The following is a 21,002-nucleotide window of genomic DNA, read 5'->3' on the forward strand; positions in this document are numbered from 1 at the left end:
CGGACTTTCAACTCCCTCCAAAGGTTTTCCATGGGCTTGAGATCTGGAGACTGGCTAGGCCACTCCAGGACCTTGAAATGCTTCTTACAAAGCCACTCCTTCATTACCCGGGCAGTGTGTTTGGGATCATTGTCATGCTGAAAGACCCAGCCACGTTTCATCTTCAGTGCCCTTGCTAATGGAAGGAGGTGTTCACTCAAAATCTCACGATACATGGCCCCATTCATTCTTTCCTTTACACGGATCAGTCGTCCTGGTCCCTTTGCAGAAAAACAGCCCCAAAGCATGATATTTCCACCCCCATGCTTCACAGTAGGTATGGTGTTCTTTGGATGCAACTCAGCATTCTCCCTCCTCCAAACACAACGAGTTGAGTTTAGACCAAAACGTTCTACTTTGGTTTCATCTGACCATATGACATTCTCCCAATCCTCTTCTGGATCATCCAAATGCTCTCTAGCAAACTTCAGACGGGCCCGGACATGTACTGGCTTAAGCAGGGGGACACATCTGGCACTGCAGGATTTGAGTCCCTGGCGGCATAGTGTGTTACTGATGGTAGCCTTTGTTACTTTGGTCCCAGCTCTCTGCAGGTCATTCACTAGGTCCCCCCATGTGGTTCTGGGATTTTTGCTCATTCTTGTGATCATTTTGACCCCACGGGGTGAGATCTTGCGTGGAGCCCCAGATCAAGGGAGATTATCAGTGGTCTTGTATGTCTTCCATTTTCTAATTATTGCTCCCACAGTTGATTTCTTCACACCAAGCTGCTTGCCTATTGCAGATTCAGTCTTCCCAGCCTGGTGCAGGTCTACAATTTTGTTTCTGGTGTCCTTCGACAGCTCTTTGGTCTTGGCCATAGTGGAATTTGGAGTGTGACTGAGGTTGTGGACAGGTGTCTTTTATACTGATAACAAGGTCAAACAGGGGCCATTACTACAGGTAACGAGTGGAGGACAGAGGAGCCTCTTAAAGAAGTAGTTACAGGTCTGTGAGAGCCAGACATCTTGCTTTTTTGTAGGTGACCAAATACTTATTTTCCACCATGATTTGCAAATAAATTCTTTAAAAATCAGACAGTGTGATTTTCTGGATTTTTTTTCTCATTTTGTCTCTCATAGTTGAGGTATACCTATGATGAAAATTACAGGCCTCTCTCATCTTTTTAAGTGGGAAAACTTGCACAATTGGTGGCTGACTAAATACTTTTTTGCCCCACTGTAAGTGCTATGTTTGTGTCCCAGTATAAACACTTTTTGCCTCTGAATCCAAAATACTGCAGAGTCCCATTCCATACAGGCATTTAAATCTTCCATGTTAATGGCTATCGCATCATGTTATAAGAATTCCATAGATTAATTATGCACAATATCAGTGCTTCTCAACTTTGGCAACTTTAAGATGTGTAGTCTTCAGTTCCCAGAATTCCCCTGCCAGCATTGGCAAGATTGAGAAACACTGTACTATATAATTATTGGGGGAAAAAAAAAGAAAAAACTGTTCTAAACCTTCTTCTAATCAGTTTCATTAGATAAGCACTGTCCTAAAGTTTTGAGAGAAAAAACCTTCTCTCTATGCACAGACACAGACAAACACACAAACATCCACACTGAAATGTTTTCAGGGAATTAGGTACAGGAACTCAGGACTCTGCCATCAGCATGGTAACTCTCCAAAAGCTTTAAAAATCAGAAGTTTATTTGGTACGGGAGGAAAAGCCAACAAAGAAATATTGAATTAAAAACTGGGCTACAATTAACCATGAGCTATGAAGAAAAAAAACAACCTGGGGGTGGAGGGTGAGAACAATGCATCCCTATGGGAGAAACCATTGGGGCAGCAACTCAGAATTGTGCTGACTGCTCCATTATATGACCTTTCTTCCCAGTCACATGACACAAAATGGAGCTCCTATTTGTGGGACTGGAAAAAAATCCAGAAGCTACGCTTTCCAATCTTGCTCTACCTTGTTGTTTTCCTCATTAGGATAGCTTTCCATTTTTTGAAGAAAACTTTAACATTTACAGGTTTCTAGTTATTGTTATATTTTTACAGTTGGCAGCCATATCTTCCACACAGTTAATAAACTCACCTTGTTGCTTAATTTGGAAGCCCTAAACATTTCTACTGCAATATACCAGACCCTTTTCCCACCACCCTGTAGAACATTTGCCATGACAGAACCTCTTTATCATCAGCATCTGTTCCCAGAGACAGAAAAATAGTGAATGTGACACCAATTTCTACAAAAAGAAAAAAACAAAGTAGGACTACAGTGGGAATTCTCACAATGTTAAGATCTGTAAAGTGGCATCACTTACAGATTGGTGTTGGAACCAATACATTAAAACTTGTACATAAATGATCTGGAATTCAGGGCTGAGCAGCGAGTGAAGTAGCCCTGTTTGCCACTGATACCAAGCTGTTTGGGATAAACTAAAAGGGATTGTGAAAAGCTCCAAAAGGATGTCTCCAATTTAGGGGAATAGGCTTCAAAATGGCAAGTTCAATGTTAGAAAATGTAAAGTGATTCATGCTGCCACAAAGCATCCAGATTCACCTATACAATGAGATTTGAGTTGGCAGTGACTGACCAGGAAAGAAATCTTAAAGTCATGGTGGACAGCTCAAAGAAACATCAACCCACCGTGCAGCTTCTGTTAAAAAAGGCCAAATTCTTTGGTTGGAATCATTAGGAAAGGAACTGAAAATTGAACTGTCAATCAGATAAGGCACTTATACAAATATATGATGAAACCACACTAGGAATATTATGTACATTTCTGGTGACTGTACCTTAAAAAAGCTACTGAGTTACAAATGTGCACAAAAGGGCAAGCAAAATCATTAAGGAGCTGGAGTGACAACCCTGTAAGGAAAGACTACAGCAAGTAGGGCTGTTTAGTTTGGAATGAGAAAGTTGGATGGGTATGACAGAGGTATATAAAGCCATGCATAGCATAAAAAATACAGAGTTTTTTTCTCACACAATATTAGAACTCAAGGTCATCTGCTGAAATAAACACAGGAGATTCAGGACTGATAGAAGAAAATACCTTTTGTGTAGCACATAGCAGAACTGTGAAATTTATACCAGCAGTTCTGGTAGTGGCAACCAGCTGAAAGGTTTAAAAGAAGATTGGAAAGTTTAATGAAAGAATATGAAAAGCTACTAATTTTGATGGCTGTTAACTAGTTTCTGAATTTTAAGCAGCATGTGCTAAATCCTGGTTACTGCAGAAGAGGGCTATTGCCTTTAGTCCTGGTTTTCCAAATGCATACAGTTGATCACAATGTGACACAGAATGCTGGACTAGATGGGACTATGGCTGGATCCAGCAGGGCTATTCTTATTTCATGATATCTGCTTAGGAGAACAGGATAATGTGTATCAATCATCCTCTTCTTCTAATTAAATAACTTCATTAGTAATGATTGTAATTCAAATTTAAAGTAACTGTTTGCCACATTACATACTATACCACCAATTGATAGTTTTTTTTAAAAAAAGTGTTGTGCCAAAAAGGTTCTCCTCATGTCTCATTAGAAAACACCTACCTTGATAGAATGCATTAAAAACATTTAAATAAGTGAATCAATAGTTAGATTAGACCTATTTTAATCAAGGGAGTATCTGACTTTTTAATTTTATCTATACTGTAAATTCAGCATCTTAAATTTTGACACAATAAATAAATATATGAATATTTTCTCTCTGCCTAGTGGCATAATTACAGAAGAAAAAAGAACCATTTTCATTGTCATTTAGCTTCACTAAACCTGGGTAACCAGCCATTTCTAACAGCTTTTATTATTATTATATATCCTGAAAACTAGTACAAATTCCATGGAATCTTTGCAGCACAGAGAACAACATCATTTTCAGTGTGTGCAATGAGTAAGTTTTGAAATACAAAATTGACTATTCTCCTAAACAGCCTCATAAAAGGACTATATAATATTGATACCTTTCTTCAAGGTAAACTCATTTTCTGTAATCATATGTTTTAATATAATCCTGGATGAATTCTACTAGATTTAAATAATGTTAGTACAGCTTTCTACTTAATGTTACTACACAAATAATTTCTTACTAAATTGTTCAAAGGAATGAAAGGAATACATGTTCCTGGGCATTTTCATATTTGTATGCTGTTCAAACATTTGCAAAGTTGTCTGATCTATGTAAATAATCCAAATTAGTTTCCTTTAATGATAGGCAAGCTAAAGACATATCAAATGTCAGGTCTGGTCTTCAAGAGCCTGATACAGACAATGAAGAAAGTCATGCCAGGGACTTCCAGGGAAGAAATGGCAAACTGAAGACAGCTCCACTAAAAGAATGAAGAGCTGGCAAGTACACCGGTTGTTCATATTCCTCTCTGGACAAGGAGAGGACCTGAGACTGCCCACAAGCACTCCAGACAATTGTTCCTCACAAGGACACTGCAAGACAGCAGTCTCTGGCAGGTTTAGAGCTCTGGGAGATGAGGGAATAGCCATCTTGCTCAAACCACAGCTGATGCCTTTAAGGATTATTTAAATCTAGTAGAATTCATCCAGGATTATGGGTTCATATACTTCCTCTTCTAATCACTTTCAGAAATTACTTGTTAACGGCTTTTTAGCTATTAGGAACCTTTGGATAGACAAGTCTGAAAACACTGGGTGAGTTTTCTTCAATCTTTAGCTAAAGAAGTTTTAAATACATGTTTAAGGACTTAACTTTTTTTTTTCCTTTTGGAATAAACAGCAAAAGGGTGATTAGAACTTTGATTTTGGAAAGTTACAAATGGACTAAGAGTCCGGTTGGATTTGAAATAAGTTTTTGGAATTAATTATAAGACTCCTTCCCATGGGAAAATGTTTTTGTTTTGAATTCTTTAAAAAAAATGATAGGGTGGGACTTTGAAGGTTGGGCACTAGAGGAAACTAGAAGGAACTAAAGATTACAATTAAAAGAGAAGAACAGTTAAATTTTACCTACTAATAGAGAATGAAGCAAAATATTTTTACATTGGAAGGACAGTTTTGAACAATGAACCCAGAAGTTAATTTTAAGAGTGTCTGCCTCTATAGACAGACTATTTTAAAAAGATGTTCTGAAAGAGGAATACGTTTTACTGACAAGATTGAAACTGATCTGAAAGTGGATTTAAAAATGACAGGCTACAAGAATGTTATGGGAAAAGATGCTATATTGGACATACAAAAGAAACTGGCTGATATCTTAATAATTAAAAGGCATATACAAATAACAAACTAAGACAGTGACCTGGATAATCTTCCTATATTGGATTTACAAAAGAGGCTTGCTGTCAGGTTCAGCCCAAAGAACTCCAAGAGACAATGCAAACACAGTTCTGTTGCGTTTATTAGCTACAACCTCCAGACAGAAAATCTCCCCAGACTGAACCCTAGTTCCCAAGCCAGCCAGCCACAACACCGTGAATTCCTTAGGGAGGTGCCAGCCTCACCTTCTTGAACTTCCCACGCTCCTGTTGAGAGCTAAGAAGCCGCTTATCTCCCTGAGTCTGGCCTTCATAAGTCCATTCCATCACACTTGCTGAAGCTTTGAAGAATTTGTGAGAAGGGACAAAGAAAAAATGAAAAGAAATCAAGTTCTAGGACATGATTTAAAGTGACTAAAGATCAAGATTGTTAAAAGTACAAGGAAGGAATATAAAATTGGTTTATTTGATCAAGGTTAAAATAGATATGTTGTTATCTCTGGTAACCCTTAATGGATTTTTGCTGATCAGGACTAAAATGATGAGGCTTTAAGGATTTATTTATAGATAAGAGATGGGATATGGGAAGAAGAGATCATTTGTTGTATGTTAAAAGAAGGTAATAAGTTATAAAAATTGTTTATACTTGTTATGATAAAGGGGGAAGTTGTTTCTTTATATACTTTTCTTTTTCTTTACTATATTCTTATTTTTTCTTTCTTTTCTATTTTTCTATTTTTTTTCTTTTCTGCATCTTCTATTTTTTCTTTTTATTCTTTTTTTTTAGATTGTATTAGTTTTTATCTTTGCAATTGTAATTTTTAATAAAATTACTATTAAAAAAAACAATGTCAGAAATTGATTTTTGCTTTGCTTTGGTATAATTTTGTAGAGGTGCATGTGCCTCCCGATCTATTTTATGTAGCATTTCCTAGCCCCCACAACCTTTCTCAGGGGCCTTAGATTTTACACAGTAAACCAATTCTAAATGCAGAGTTTTCAGAAGCAAGAAACAGAAAGTTGACATCAAACCACAAGCAGAGACAGACATAAGTAGACAAGCCTGTGCCGATAGAAAGAGATCACATGCGCAGATGGAAGAAAAAAGTTTTGAAAGAAGGCCAAAGGTTGTTCTATGTATGGAGAAGATGGGTAGAGAACCAATGAGAAAAATAAGGAGACCTAAATTAAAAAACACCAGGCACCTTTTCTCCCTCCAGGAAGAAAATGTCATCTAGCTACCTGGAACAATACAGCCCCCTAATTCCTGCTTTCTCCAGCACCCCTCCTCCACCTCACCCTGAGAGATCAATGAAGTACAACAAATGGTGATAACAATGTCAGAATGTGGAAGACCTTTGAAACATCTTCAGAGACATTTCCTCATGCCCTACTTTCCCCTCTTTTCTTTCCCTTTTCCTTTCCTTAGATAAGGATGCTGAGTTTTGTTATCATTTAATGAAATTTTGGTGGTCAATTTTGTATCTATTTATAAAACTTAAAGTTAAAAATAGCCCTAAAAAGTCAAACTTGGACTGATTCTTGAACTTCTTGCATACAGCCTACTCAAAGAAATAAAGACGGTGTGACTGAAATATAGTAGCATGGCTCTGACAAGTGAGACATACAGGGTATTTTATGAGCCAATCTGGCAAGAGTGATGTTGCAATAACTTGGGATCCAGCTTGGTAGGTATAACCATACAGAACCTCAGAAGCCAAATCTAATATTACTTGAAAAATGTGTGCATCTTGATGTAACAGATACGTCATACAAATAACATGTACTATGAATCAGAACATTCCTAGTGTGTATCTCACTGTCACATTGGGGAAGGGAGATGACACTTTCTTGGTTAGCGCATTGAAAACATTATACAGTGGTACCTCTAGTTACGAATTTAATCCGTTCCGTGACTTTGGTTGCAACTCGAGTTGGTTGCAACTCGAGGTAAATTTTCCCATAAGGTTCAATGTAAATACGGTTAATCCGTTCCGCCCTCCGAATTTGGTCGCACCACGAGGCAAATTTCCCCATAAGGTTCAATGTAAATACGGCTAATCCGCCCTCCGAATTTAGTCACACCCCGAGGTAAATTTCCCCCATAAGGTTCAACGTAAATACGGCTAAACAGTTCTGAAACATATGCATTTTATTTTCAAACCTCAAAAAGCTTCCAAACGCCACAAAACACACCACAAGCCTCACCGAACGTCTCCTTGCTACCACGATCTCGCCCACAGGAAGCCGCGACCGCGTGGCAGCAGGGAAAATGGCTGCGGATCCGGTTCGTAACTCGAAGTGGAGTTCGCAAGTAGAGGTAAATTTTTGGGGCCGGAGCTGGTCGTATCTTGAAAAATTCGTAAGGAGGGGCATTCGTAACTCGAGGTACCACTGTAGTTTTGTAACAGCCAGTTAATGTCTGAGTATAACCTCAGCTTGATTGGCTTCAAGACCAAATACACCTTTCTAGTTATATTTCTGTAGTTCTAGCCTGCAGAATTAGAAAATATTTTCTCATTCCCATAAATTGTATGAAGTGTTCCCATACGATGACTTGACTGATTACACTTGAGCTAACTAGTATCAAGATTAACTAGTGACAATTCAATCACTAAAATTGCTGACATACTGGAAATCTCTTCAAACCAAATTAATGATCATTCCTTTCCATGCAGGAAAATGAAATTATTTCATACAGTATACAGAAAAATAGAGAAATTATGCACCTCACCTAGCATTTTTCAACTGATGATCCACTGGTAACAATATCCTTATGTGGAAGTCTCTGCCCTGGAAATATAGAATCACATTAGGCATACTATTTTCAGATATACATATTTAGCAAAGCCTACATGCTTGAGGACATCAGGGCTTTTTAAGGTATATTCTGACCAATGTTAACTTCTTACATTTTTTTAAACTTGCATTTAAACTCTTCTATTTTAAACCCTATACAGTATATACAATAATAAAACTATATTAAATGATATACCAAACATTGTGGCACTAAGTTGTCAATACAAAGCAATAAGGACTATTTGCTCAGCAACAATTTAATAGAGAAATATAATAATAAATGGGCAGATAGCCAGACTTGGTATATAAAGTTTATATAAAAAATTCCCCTCTCACCCCTACGGGTGGTACGTGTCTTCCTCAATCTTGGGTCCTCTACCAGAGGCCTGGGAGTTTGAGAGTTCTGCGCAGTATCTTAGCTGTTCCTAGCACTGCACTCTTCTGGACAGAGAACTCTGAGGTTGTTCCTGGGATCTGTTGGAGCCACTCTCCCAGCTTAGGAGTCACAGCCCTGAGTGCTCCTACCACCACTGGGACCACTTTGGCCTTGACTTTCCACATCCTCTCTATTTCCTCCTTCAGGACCTGGTACTTCTCCAGCTTCTCATGCTCCTTCTTTCTGATGTTGCTGTCACTTGGCACTGCTACATCTATCACTATCGCTGTCTTCTGGTCTTTGTCTACTACCATGATGTCTGGTTGATTGGCCAGTACCTGCCTGTCCTTCTGGATCTAGAAGTCCCACAGGATCTTAGCCCTGTTATTTTCCACAACCTTCTGTGGAATATCCCATCTGGACTTGGGGGGGTCTAGCTCATACGCTGTGCAAATGTTTCTGTACACAATGCCAGCTACTTGGTTGTGCCGTTCAGTGTATACTGTTCCTGCCTGCATCTTGCACCCTGCCACTATGTGTTGGACTGTCTCTGAGGCTTCTTTGCACAATCTGCACCTTGGGTCCTGTCTAGTGTGGTAGACCCCTGCTTCTATGGATCTGGTGCTTAGTGCCTGTTCTTGTGCTGCTATGATCAGTGCCTCAGTGCTGTCTCAGTGCTGTATATATATATGAATGACATGATTGATAAAGACATGATTGAAAAGAAAAAGAAACTAGGACCAGAACCAAGATTAAAATCCCTACTCAGCAATAAAGCTGATCAATGAACATGCACCAACTGCTATCACCTATACCAGTGTTTCTTAAAGTGTGATCCTAGGACCCCTGGTGGTCCCCCAAGACCTTCTCAGGGGTCCTCGAAATCAAAATTATTTGCCAACCTATGTTGAAAAATAATACAATATTAAAATCCCATCAAACAATTGTGAGAAGCAATAGCAGCAGCAAATGCATCAATTTTAATTTTTAATATGGTAAATATAGATAAATATAACCCATAGAAAGAAAAGCTCTTTTGGGTTCCTTCATAATTTTTAAAAGTGGAAAGGAGTCCTGAGAGAAAAAAGTTTAAGAAACACTTACCTATACTATCATACAATAGTAAGAGTAACTCATGCTTTCATCACTACCCAGTTGCACTATTGTGATACACTTTACATAGAGTTACTTTTAAAGACCACTCAGAAACTGCAGTTCTTTCAGAATGCAGCAACCTGTTTGTTAATGGGCACTAGACAGCTAAGCACATGTTTCGAAGTACAATCTGAAATTCTGGTTTTAACCTATCAAACCCAATATGACTTGCTACTGTATACAGTACTACTCTCCTTCAACTAGAATCAACCTATCCAATACAAACATTGTGGCAAAAAATTATTGCAATTTCCTACTACAGTAGGGTGAAATCAGAGGGACTGAGGCTTTCAAGTCTATGAAACAGCCTTCCCCTGGAAGTCAGACTTGTCCCAACCCTGTTGACCTTCCAGAAGCAGGTTAAAACAACAGGTCTTTAGAAGGATTTTTTGATCAGTGAATTAATTCCACAGATTTTTTTTATATATATTCTGTTCCGTTTTATTTTTAGGTTTTAAAATTGTGGATTTTTTTTACTATTGTATTACAGGAATTGAATTTTACCATGAACATTGATGCCTCTGTACATCACAAGTTGTATGACTGTGGTGGTATAAAAAATAATAAGCATAAATAAAAACTACTGTGATAATATCAGTTACATTGACCACCAGGAAGCACCATGTGACAGGTTTTGTCTACTGGGACTCATCAGACATGGGTAGTCAGGTCTGTGAGTTCAATTCCCACTGGAGGGTTTGAACCCCATAAAGTAACATCTGGCTACCCACATCTGATGGGTCCCAACAGATGAAATTGGTCACAGGGTGTGTCCTGGTGGCCAGTGTAACTGAAAAACACCACACAGGATATACACTGTGTAAAAATAAATAAATCCCCCCCCAACCAAGAGGGAGATAGAAGTCACATAAAACCCTTACAGGAGGGCATGACATGTAATATCTGTATTTCTCTAATCTGAGAGCTTAAGGGAAGGTGGACTGTATATACTATTCTGACAGCTGTGATAACATCATGTGTCATACAAAGGATAAAATCTGATGGAGTGCATTTTACCCCTTTGTGTGTAAATATTTTCTTGTATTAACATCTACATTCTTTTATTGTTCCATAATATTGCAATTAGTTATGGAAGCCTGCTGCAGCTCTAATTTAAAAAGTATTAAAGGTTGTGTAATATAATTATATACTATAGATATGTTGAAGTTTGCTTGGGATGAAGTAAAAAGAGCTAGTACACTTTGTTACAACCTTATCAGCAAATCCCATCTGCTAAAACAGATATGAAGACAACCTTTGTTCTAACCCCCATTGTCTAGCTAAAATTAAGAACACAAGAAGCAACTTCAAACAGTGGTTTGAGAAAATCTTGAAATTAGCTGTCTGACCTCACTGGAAGTGTTTTGGTCTTACTGGCAAGGTCAGCCACCATCAGAACACTTTTGGTGAGACTAAAACAGTCTGTTTTGAGTTTGAAACATGAAATGTTTTTCACACCACCAGCTCAGTGAGTCAGACCACTGGTCCATCTAACTACATTGGCCAAAAGCAGATTTCCAGGGCTTCAAACAGGTGTTTCTCCAAATGCCATTTGAAGATACAGAGAATTTGAAGATTTTTGGTATTTAAAGCATACATACAGTACTACCACTGAGTCTATTCCTATTAAGTAGTTCAAATAGGTAATGTTTTCTTCATTTATATACTATCTTTTAGGTCACAATTCTTCTAAAGATATTTAGGAAGAAATTTCAGTTCAACTCCCATTCAAGAAATCTTAGAGACCAATTAATCATCTCATTTAAGCATAAGGTTTTTTAAAATTCCAGCCACTACTTGTTTATCAAGAATAACTTTCAGAATCTGAAGAAAATGTTATGCTTAAATGTGATAAATTGGTCGGTCATTAAATTTTATTCCAGTCCTCCTCATTCTCCCATAAGTTCCTCTCTCTCATACAATTTATATAATTATATAATTATTATAATTTTGTACTATGTTTTCCTAAAGTTGTCATGTACATCTATAAAACGTGTAGTTCCCACAAACGTACATGTACCTGTTCCTTGTGTATGGTTAGCTCCATTTGCACCATATCAACATTTATATAGAGAATGAATATGAAAGACTACTTCATACCACAGAAAATAGAGTAGACAACTTAGAACTAGTTATTCAACTACACTTGAAACTATTAAACTGTCTGATCATGTGTTAATATCACCGGTTATGGACTTGAAAACAAAAAAAATACAGAAAATATATCAGATCCTTTCATCTTTGTGTGGTCTCAAAATCCAATATATATACAATAATCAACTAAATGGCATATTTTAATTACCATATTAATAGAGTGTATAGATTTTGCTCCATTTTAGTACATTATCAGGATACTCTAAAACAAACATATTAACTAAAGAGGTATGACATGTCAAGGCCAGGAAAGGTTTGAGTTTCTAATCATCTTATGAAATAGTTGGCTATAAAAGCTGATATAATTTCCAATGGAATCCTATATGTATCCACTGAGAAATTATTCAACTGAATTCATGGGATGTACTCATAGATAAGTGCCTATAGGAATTCAGCCTTCAATTAACCTTAAAGCCTTCAGCAAGTTTTCCAATAAGGATTGCTATTGGCCAAATTTGGGAAATAAACATGTCAGAGTTTCCCAGCATGGTTCATAAAACTCTAATTTGGAAAGTATTAATGCCAAGTTCAGTGGTAAGATAGCCAGTATTTTTTTTTCAACATTTCTACAAAACACTGGATGTTTCATGAAACTGTCATAGAATAATCTGAAGTACAGAGAAGTACAATTAATGTATCCTATAACCTTTAATTTCATAGTATATTGTAACTCTCACCTCTATTACATATAAATAGCCCTTTTTTATGAAATAAAAAGCAGATGTAATTGTGACCTTTTGTAAAGGTCAAATAACTATAATTCGGTGTATCATAACTTTTTAAAAAATCTTCAAACCTGCCACCCCATACTGTAAAAAAATAGAACTAGCCATAGATATAATTTCTAAATGGGCAATAGCTTTAATAAATATTATATGGGGAGGGGAGGATATTGCTTCCCTTTTTTCCAACTGTTTTTTGCAAACAACCAGTTACTTCTCTTACCTTATTTTGAGGAGAGAAGCAGAGGAAGAGAAAGAATTATATGAGGAAGAAAATCAAAAGATACTTCTCTTTCAGATAATACATTTATCAGTAGTTGGTGTTAAAGGGTACAATCCTATGCATTCAACATGCAACTGTACACTGACACAAATTTCAGAACATTCCAAAAAGATGCAGTGCATTCTTCCATCTCATTTGTCTGAATATAAATGCTTGGACATATAATAGACATATAGAATGCAAATATAAGGAAGTACACAGTCCAGAGATGAAGAAAAGAACTATACATTAAAGAACACTATTCTACAAACAGAGAGGAAAAATAGGCCTTTTTAAAAACAGATATGGAGAACACTAAGAAGTTGTAACTGTTGTTAAACACCAAACCAAACATCAAAAAAGTTTAAAATATTAGAAAATACCTTTACTGAGCCAACCCAAAGGTCATAAAATCGTTTTAACTTTTGAGATGTGGTGTCAGTTTATAAGCATGATGTACAAACTGCAAACTTGGGAAGGAACACCGCCCCCCTCCAAATATATTAAACTAAATTTGTATAGTTATGTAATTTGATGTAGCACATTCTAACTCAAGCTTTTTTTGTTTCACATTCTACTTTGCATAGGTAAATAGTAAGAACTTCTACTAAGAAACAAAGAAAATCTTGGGTTTACTACTGCCAGATGACCCAATCTCCACTTGAAAGCTATACCAGCCTTCCATCATTTGAGAACTAAACCTAGTTAAATAATATCAGGTTGGCTCTATCTATAAGCCTAAACATCAGCAGCTGCAAAAGTTTTCTTCTAACTTAGTGCTGAAGATGTAATGAGAAAACATGGTCTGTTATAGCATCTCTGTTCAACCAAATTACCACCATGGGAAGGTCAACCTGGCTCCAATCCTGATACCTCCAAACTGATCTTTAGTTTATCCTCTACTGACTCAGCAGATGGCAGCATCTAGTCAACCTTGACGGGGCTCAGCAGCTAAGCATAGTTGAGCCTGGTTAGTACTTGGATGGGAATATCAGGGCTGTAGCGTTTATTGGGAACCAGGGGGGAAAAAAAAAACTGTAGAAGGCAGCAACATCAAACTGCCTCTGTATTGCTGACACAATATACATGGGCAAACTTCCTGAAGTCATCTTAAAAGGAGACTTTTTATCCTCTACTTTCTTTCCCAAGTGTACTGTGTTTTATTTTGTAACAGAACGGAAATAGGGTTTTTTTTAGAAAACAAGTGATGCAAATTCTTTTGAAAAGCAGAATGAAAATACAATAAAAGTAATGTGCACTTAAATAACACTCTTTTCTCCTATCCCAATGATAGGAAATTATCTTTCCCTTGGTGCTATCTGTTGTTTTCCTAGAACAGTGTTCCTCAACCTCAGCAACTTTAAGATGTGTGGACCAACTCCCGGAACAAGGCTCTAGCGTATATCCCATCACTCTGAATTGAGAGGCCTTAGTTACTCTGGCAGAAAATAAAAGGACTGCAGCCTACCTAATCTTGCGAAGAGAGGAGTCTTTGGAAAAGACCCTGATGCTGGGAAAGATTGAAGGCAAAAGAAGAAGAGGACGGCAGAGGATGAGATGGTTAGATAGCATCACTGAAGCAATGAGCATGAAACTGAGCAAACTCAGGGAGGCAGTGAAGGGCAGGAAGGCCTGGCGCAATATGGTTCATGGGGTCACAAAGAGTCGGACACGACTTAATGACTGAACAACAACAACTACCTAATCTGGAGGACAGAATTGGGAGGCCAGGCTAGCAGGGGTTCTCCAGGGCTCTGAATAGCCCAAACCTTCAAATCAGTCACTATATTATGTCTTATAATAATAAAATTGGTTAGCCTCTGAAGGGGCTACCAGACCCCTCCTCATCTCTGATACCAGAGGCTTACGCAGCTGTCCTCCTACAATACCCCTATTGTGTGTGTATGCCATTGGAGATGGAGACTGAAACAGGGCCTTTTATGAAGCATCTCCTCCACAGGAGGCAGGGCGCTTTCTGCAGCTGAAAAGAGCCAATGCAGGGCGTGGATATACTTCCGAAGAAGCGCAGAATCGCAATCCTCACCGGGCGCGGAACTCATCAAGGTGGTCTTTAGGGACCGTCCTATCCCTTACCTGCTCCACCACCTTCTTGGAAAAGGAACGGAAAAAGCAACAGATGAACCGCAACTGAGATGCTCCAACTGCCGCCGCCGCCGCCCCCCCCCCCGCCCGCCCCGGAGCGTTTCGGTACCTGGGCGGTGACGAAGCCCTCATAGACACTCTTTTCCCGGTTCTGGGGCAGGAGGAGCGGGCACTCGCGCAGCAACGACCCGAATCCAGTAGCCATTTCTCGGCTGCTCCTTTCCCTCCGTCCCTCAAACAGGACACCCTGCCCCGCCAAAACAAGCGCATGCGCCTCTTTCTCCTCCTCCTCCTCCCTCGCTAGGAAAACACTTTCTCTTTTTTTCGGGAGAAAGTCTTATGCGGGCGCATGCGTGCTTTCTGATTAATCTCGGCTAAGCAGCGGAAACCCTTGGAGAAGAACCAGGCAAAAGCACGGAAAGTAGGGCAAGGCAGCAATCCACAGGAGGAAAGCAATCGCGCGCCCTGTTTTGAAGAGGCGATTTGCCGCTTACTCGTGATTGGACAGAACGGCCACCGCGCCGCGCGGGAAAGAACGTGGAGGGGCGGAGCTTCGTGAGATACAGGCCCGCCCACCTTTGGGCGGCTTTTCTCTGTTTCCTCTGGACGAGCTTGTCCCGCCCCGCGTCAGGCTGTCTGAGGAAAGGAACAAGGTGCGGATTGCTTGAAATCAAAATTTACAGTGCGATTCTTTACATATCTGTTCAGTACAATAGGACTTTCTCCTCGGCAAATGCAAGTAATATTGCAGACTTAGGAGGCTGCGGTCCTAGGCCTAATTACCTGAGGGGGTATGACTCATCACCATGACATAATGTCGTTTTGAAGGGCCAAAATATTGTCATTTTATCAGCCTATATAAAGACGCCGGCAGACTGCCATTCTTATCAGCGAGGATTGGGCTCGCTCATTTCAAACTATAGTACGCAGCCTTTTAAGTTACTTAAAGCGCTGTACGTAGAACTGCCTCACAAAAGAGGTCGGAGTTTGCATGTAGCACAAAATGTGGGCGTTTCCCTTTAAATTTGTGATTGCTGTATATGAATAGCTTACAGTACTTCTTTATTGTAAACAAAAATATATTTATTCAGTTCAGTTGATATGGCCACCCACGTCACAAGAGTAACTTGGCAGTTAACACAGATTAAAACACCAAATATAAGTAACAACAGAAAACATAATAAGCATAAAATGGCAATCAAGGATAAATTATATGGAATTAGCATATCAGGTAGAAGAATGATCACACATTCTTCTTCATATGCTGAAAATATCTTTTATATGGAGAGTATTAAAACTTAAGATATGCACACATTCTCTGATCCAGAAATCAATTATTTCTTCAGTAACTATATAATTAGTCCTTTCCTCATACTTCACCAGGAACTGCTGTATTCTGTCTAGATCTGTGCAAACATAAAATCACAAGCCTGGAGCAAATTGGAGGATTTTATACCCCAGCTCTATTCCTACACTGTGACTGGATTCACATGTGCTATGTGGTAATTTATTTTAATAGAAACATAGGACTGGAAGGGACTTGAAGGTCTTCTAGTTTAACCTCTGCCCAGGGCAGGAAACCTGATACGGTGTAAGATAAATGACTGTTCATCCTTTGCTTGAAATCTCCAGTGATAGAACACCCACAACTCCAGAAGGCAGGTTGTTCCACTGCTTAATAGCTCTCATGATCAGGAAATTCCTCATTTTGATTTTGGATCGCCCTCTAAAACTTCACCTATTGGTTCTTGTCCTACCTCCAGGCACTATGTGGAATAAATCCACAACCTCTTCCCTGTGACAGCCTTTCAAATATTGGAAGATTATTCTTAGGGCTCCCCTTAATCTTCCTTTCTTTACATCAAACATACCCAATTCCTTTCATTGTTTTTCATAGGACTTAGCATCTAAGCCCCTCACCATTTTTGTTGCTCTTTGCATTCTTTTCAGTTCTTTGGTGTCCTTCTCACATTATGGTGACCAGTACATTTGTGGTCTACCAAGATAACCAGATCTTTCTTACAAGTAGTACTGCTGAGCCAGGCACCACCTACCTTATACGTGAATCTGGTTTTTCCTACTTAAATGCAGAACCTTATATTTATCACATTGAACTTCATATTATTGGATAAGGCCCAATGTTCAAGTCTGTCAAGACCTTTTGAATCTTGAGCCTGTCTTCTGATTGTGTTAGCAATCCCTCTCAGCTTTGGGTAATTGCAAACTTCATGAGCATCCCTTCTTTCTGTCATCTAAGTCGTTTATGAAAATATTGAAGAGTATTGGATAGCACCCTGCAGTAATCCACTGCATACCTCCTTCCATATAGATAGAGAACCATTAAGAGCACAGGTTGCATATAGTTCAACCAACGGTGAGTCTATCTGGTAGTGGGACTGTCCATCCAACATTGTTCAGTTTTATCAAGAAAGAGGCTATGGTCAATGTCCTCTGTGACCTGCATTTTTAAATTAACACTAGGAAGAGAGGCTGCTTAAACAAGCTAGCTCTTCCTACTTACTCTCTCGAGCGGGAGATAACATACAACATGCTCTAACCCCAGTTATATAACTATTTCCCACTTTTGTCTTAGCTAGGCACCTGCTAGACACTTAACAATGAAGCTAATCCTCACTGTGCCTAAACTAAGCAACTGGGATGGGGGTGGGGGGAGAGGTTGAAGGGTTACAAAACTTGTCCAAGGAAAGCAACCCCTTTGTGAGTCAATTCCATGGAATTTCTCCCCCGGAGCTATCTTGGTTTACTATAGGTAGTCTGGGAGGAATCTCTGATGTTGTAAGTACTGGGATTTCATTAATAAACTTTTGTTTATTATAATTATCCTGGTGTTTTTTCCTGTGTACACCTTCTTTGGTATCTGACCTGAAAATGTTAAAGCCAGCAACAATGTTCTAAAATGCCATACTGAAGTCTAAGTACAGCATTTTCTTGGTCTACTAATCTAGTCACTTTGACCAAAAAAACAAAACACACACACACACACACACACACACACAGAGAGAGAACAGTAAGGTTAGCCTGGGATAATCTATTTTTAACACACCTGTGCTGGCTTATAAAACATTGTTCCTTTCTAAGTGCTTGTAAGCCCATTGCTTACATGACTATCTTTTCTAGGATTTTCCCAAGTTCTGATCTCAAGCTGATTGGTCTGTAATTTCCTAGATCAATTTTTCTTTAAACTTTTTAAAGATTGGAACATTTGCTCTTCTCCAATTTTCTGGCACTTCCCTTGTACTAAACAGTACAGTCAGTGGTTCTGAGATCACATCTGTCAATACTCTGAGATGTAATCCATCTAGTCTTGGAAACTTAAATTCATTTAGAGAAGCTAGATGTTCTTTAAAGTGTTAAATAAACCATAGTGGCTGTATCTATACACCAAGCTAGCCATAAAGCATGATTAACAAATCATAACATCTGGATTCATCTAACATACTAAACCAAACCAAGCAAACAACATTATGCTTAGTGTAATGTATGGACCTAGCCTAAGTTCATTATAAATTGAATTAAAGCTGTTACCATAGCAGTATGTGTTTATTTATTTATTTATTGGCTAATCTCCATCTAAAGATCATAGTTTACAAAAATAAAAATATAAAATTATAAAAGCACCCAAATTATAAGCCACTCAAAACTACAAAAATTCCAATAGCAATATCCAAATTAGAAGATGCAATGATATAATTTAATTTTGCTTCCAACTACATCACAATTTAAGAACAATATCAACTGTAGCATATCAACAGAGAACAACAAAGATGATGAGGGGGGTTTCAAGCAGAATGCTAAGAACCAGTTCCAATTTCCATTCCAGCACAAAAAGATGGAATGTACAGCAGCCTGCACTCAGCTATTCTAATGTGACAAATGTTGGTACCTGTTTCTTTAAAATGTAACATCAGCGGCCTTGAGATTTATCTATCTGCATATACAAAGCTTGATCTTGGCTCCCCAGAATTATTTCTTCCTGGCAAATGTCCAACAACAACCATATAAATCAGCTGCCTTCCACACATAAAGTACATAGGTTCTCTAATGACCCATTTATATCTCCTTGAATTATAAAAAATATTCCCTTTGCAGACATAGCCAACAATGCAAGACCAGACCAATCCATATGCTGTACTGATTTTGAAAGCCCAAAAGGATGCTGTTAATCCCTTCCAAACCTTGAAAATACTTGGAGCTTTTCCAGACTGTCCGCTGAAGGTTTTCTCTTCAGAAAGGGCGGGTAGAAATTCTGAAACTCTCAAATAAGGCCTTTATGATGTTTTGCATTACCATTATTCTTTTTTTTAATGTTCTTATGAATCCTTCTTCAAAGCTACTTTTTCAGCATAACTTTTTCTAACCATCAAAGCTATATTTTCTATAGTTTTTTCTACCTGTAACATTTTCTCATCAAAATACAGATAGTACTAGTAAATTTGCATGTAAACATGATTATAAACAGTTGAGAAATCCATCATGAGGTATCAAATTTTAGAGCAAAAATAAGAACCCACAAATTGAAACAATATATGATATAACCAGAGTGGATGAGGAAGAATGTAAGGGAGGGAGGGAAGGAAAAAAGGATAGAAAACAATTGAGAAAATCCAAATTCATATTTAAGGAGAAACATTTTAAGAAATGGAATAAAACCATTATGAATTGTAAGGCTCTAATGAACAAAGTAACATCTTTGAATACTAAGATGATTAAAAAGACAGTATCAGTAGGAGAAAGATACAAGTTTAGTCTTTTTCATTTTGACTATAATTTTAATTAGTTAGGCACAGGTGGGGGGGAGAATATAAAAACCCACATCATGTTTTTCCTTTTTAAATTGTATTTTACCTTAATTTTATGCTTTTCATTTCTTAGTTTTTTCTCTTTCTCACTTTGTTTTTTGTTCTGTGTAATCAGTTGATCAGAGTAAAGTGATTTTCTTTCAACCAAGTTTAAAATTCAGCATTCTGGCAATTTTAACTTTTTATTCTCTCATTCAGTCTACAGGTAACTTTTCAAACCTTTTGTCTGTATACTTTCAGTGTTTTCCAGATAATCAATATAGTTTAGATGTCTTACTTCCAAACAATTTATTTAGCTCTCCACCACCAAAGATATATTCCAGAACCTAAGCAAAGAAAGTGTAGTAGGTATTTTATTTATTTACTTATTTAGAAAATGTTTTGCCTGTTTTTCTTAGAAATATTTCAAAGCAATTGTACAAAATAAAGATGAATGCAATAGAATTAATCCCACATGGATTACTGTAATGCACTGTGCATGGGGCTGTCCTTGAAAAGAATTTGAAAGCTTAAGCTGGTACAGCATGTGATGTCGGCAGTTATGTGCACACCTAGATCAGTGCACATTATCTCTCTGCTCTGTGAGCTACATTGGTTACCAGTTTGCTTCCGGGTTCAATTCAAGATGCTGGTAATGACCTATAAAGCCCTATATGACATGAGGCTAGGTTATTTGAGGGACTACCTCTCCCCAGTCACCTCTGCCCTTCCCATAAGGGCATGTTGTGGATCTTGTCCATGAAGGAATGTCATCTGACCAGACACAGGAGGAGAGCCTTTTCTGCTGCAGCACCTGCCCTTTGGAACATCATTCCCCACTGAGGTCAAATTGGCCCCAACCTTGCTGGCCTTCCAGAAGGGCCTGAAAACATGGCTTTGTCTTCTGGCCTGAGGATCTGGTAATGTGGGTATGGAGCCTGCAAAGTGACTGCATTGCTAAGAAAATTGAGTGTGCTCTCCTGCATATTTTTAATGGTTTTTAATAGGTTTTTACTATTTTAAAATGTTTTTAAATGATTTTTGTTGTTATGTTTTTGTGTTTCTTCACTTTGTATGCCACTCCAAGTCACATATGTGAGATGGGCGGCTACATAAATTTACCAAATAAATCAGTGAATTTCTCAAGAGTCTTCTCCAACACCAAAGTACAAAAATGTCGATACTCTTTCTATCCTGCTTCTTTAAAATACAACTTTGTCCATAAAATATCACAGGAAAAACAATTGCCTACACAGTTCTGATTTTTGTAGATGCAGACATATCATGGCATCTGAATATTTTTTTCCCAAAGCCTTCATTGCTACCCTTCCAAATGCTAGCCTCTATATATTTTTTGACTGCTGGTCCCTTTATTGTTGACAGTTAAATCCAAAAGGCAGA

General features: G+C 38.1%; 1 protein-coding gene across 2 annotated transcripts in view; it reads right to left on the reverse strand.

Annotated features, from left to right (window-relative positions):
- The window catches only part of FANCL (FA complementation group L), a 50,112-nt gene extending 34,845 nt beyond the window's left edge, over positions 1–15,267 (reverse strand). For both annotated transcript variants that reach the window (XM_088149615.1, XM_088149620.1), the window contains exons 1-2: positions 14,912–15,267; positions 7,966–8,024 (exon numbers count right to left, since the gene is read on the reverse strand). In XM_088149615.1, the coding sequence (XP_088005741.1) occupies positions 7,966–8,024; positions 14,912–15,007 (155 nt within the window). In that variant the 5' untranslated portion in view covers positions 15,008–15,267. The remainder of the gene's footprint in view (positions 1–7,965; positions 8,025–14,911) is intronic.
- Between the last annotated feature and the right edge of the window lie 5,735 nt (positions 15,268–21,002).

Source organism: Python bivittatus, unplaced genomic scaffold (assembly GCF_059951505.1).
Source record: "Python bivittatus isolate LINGU-HERP-01145 unplaced genomic scaffold, Pbiv_v1 ctg000020_np1212, whole genome shotgun sequence".
In the NCBI taxonomy this organism is placed as follows: domain Eukaryota; kingdom Metazoa; phylum Chordata; class Lepidosauria; order Squamata; family Pythonidae; genus Python; species Python bivittatus.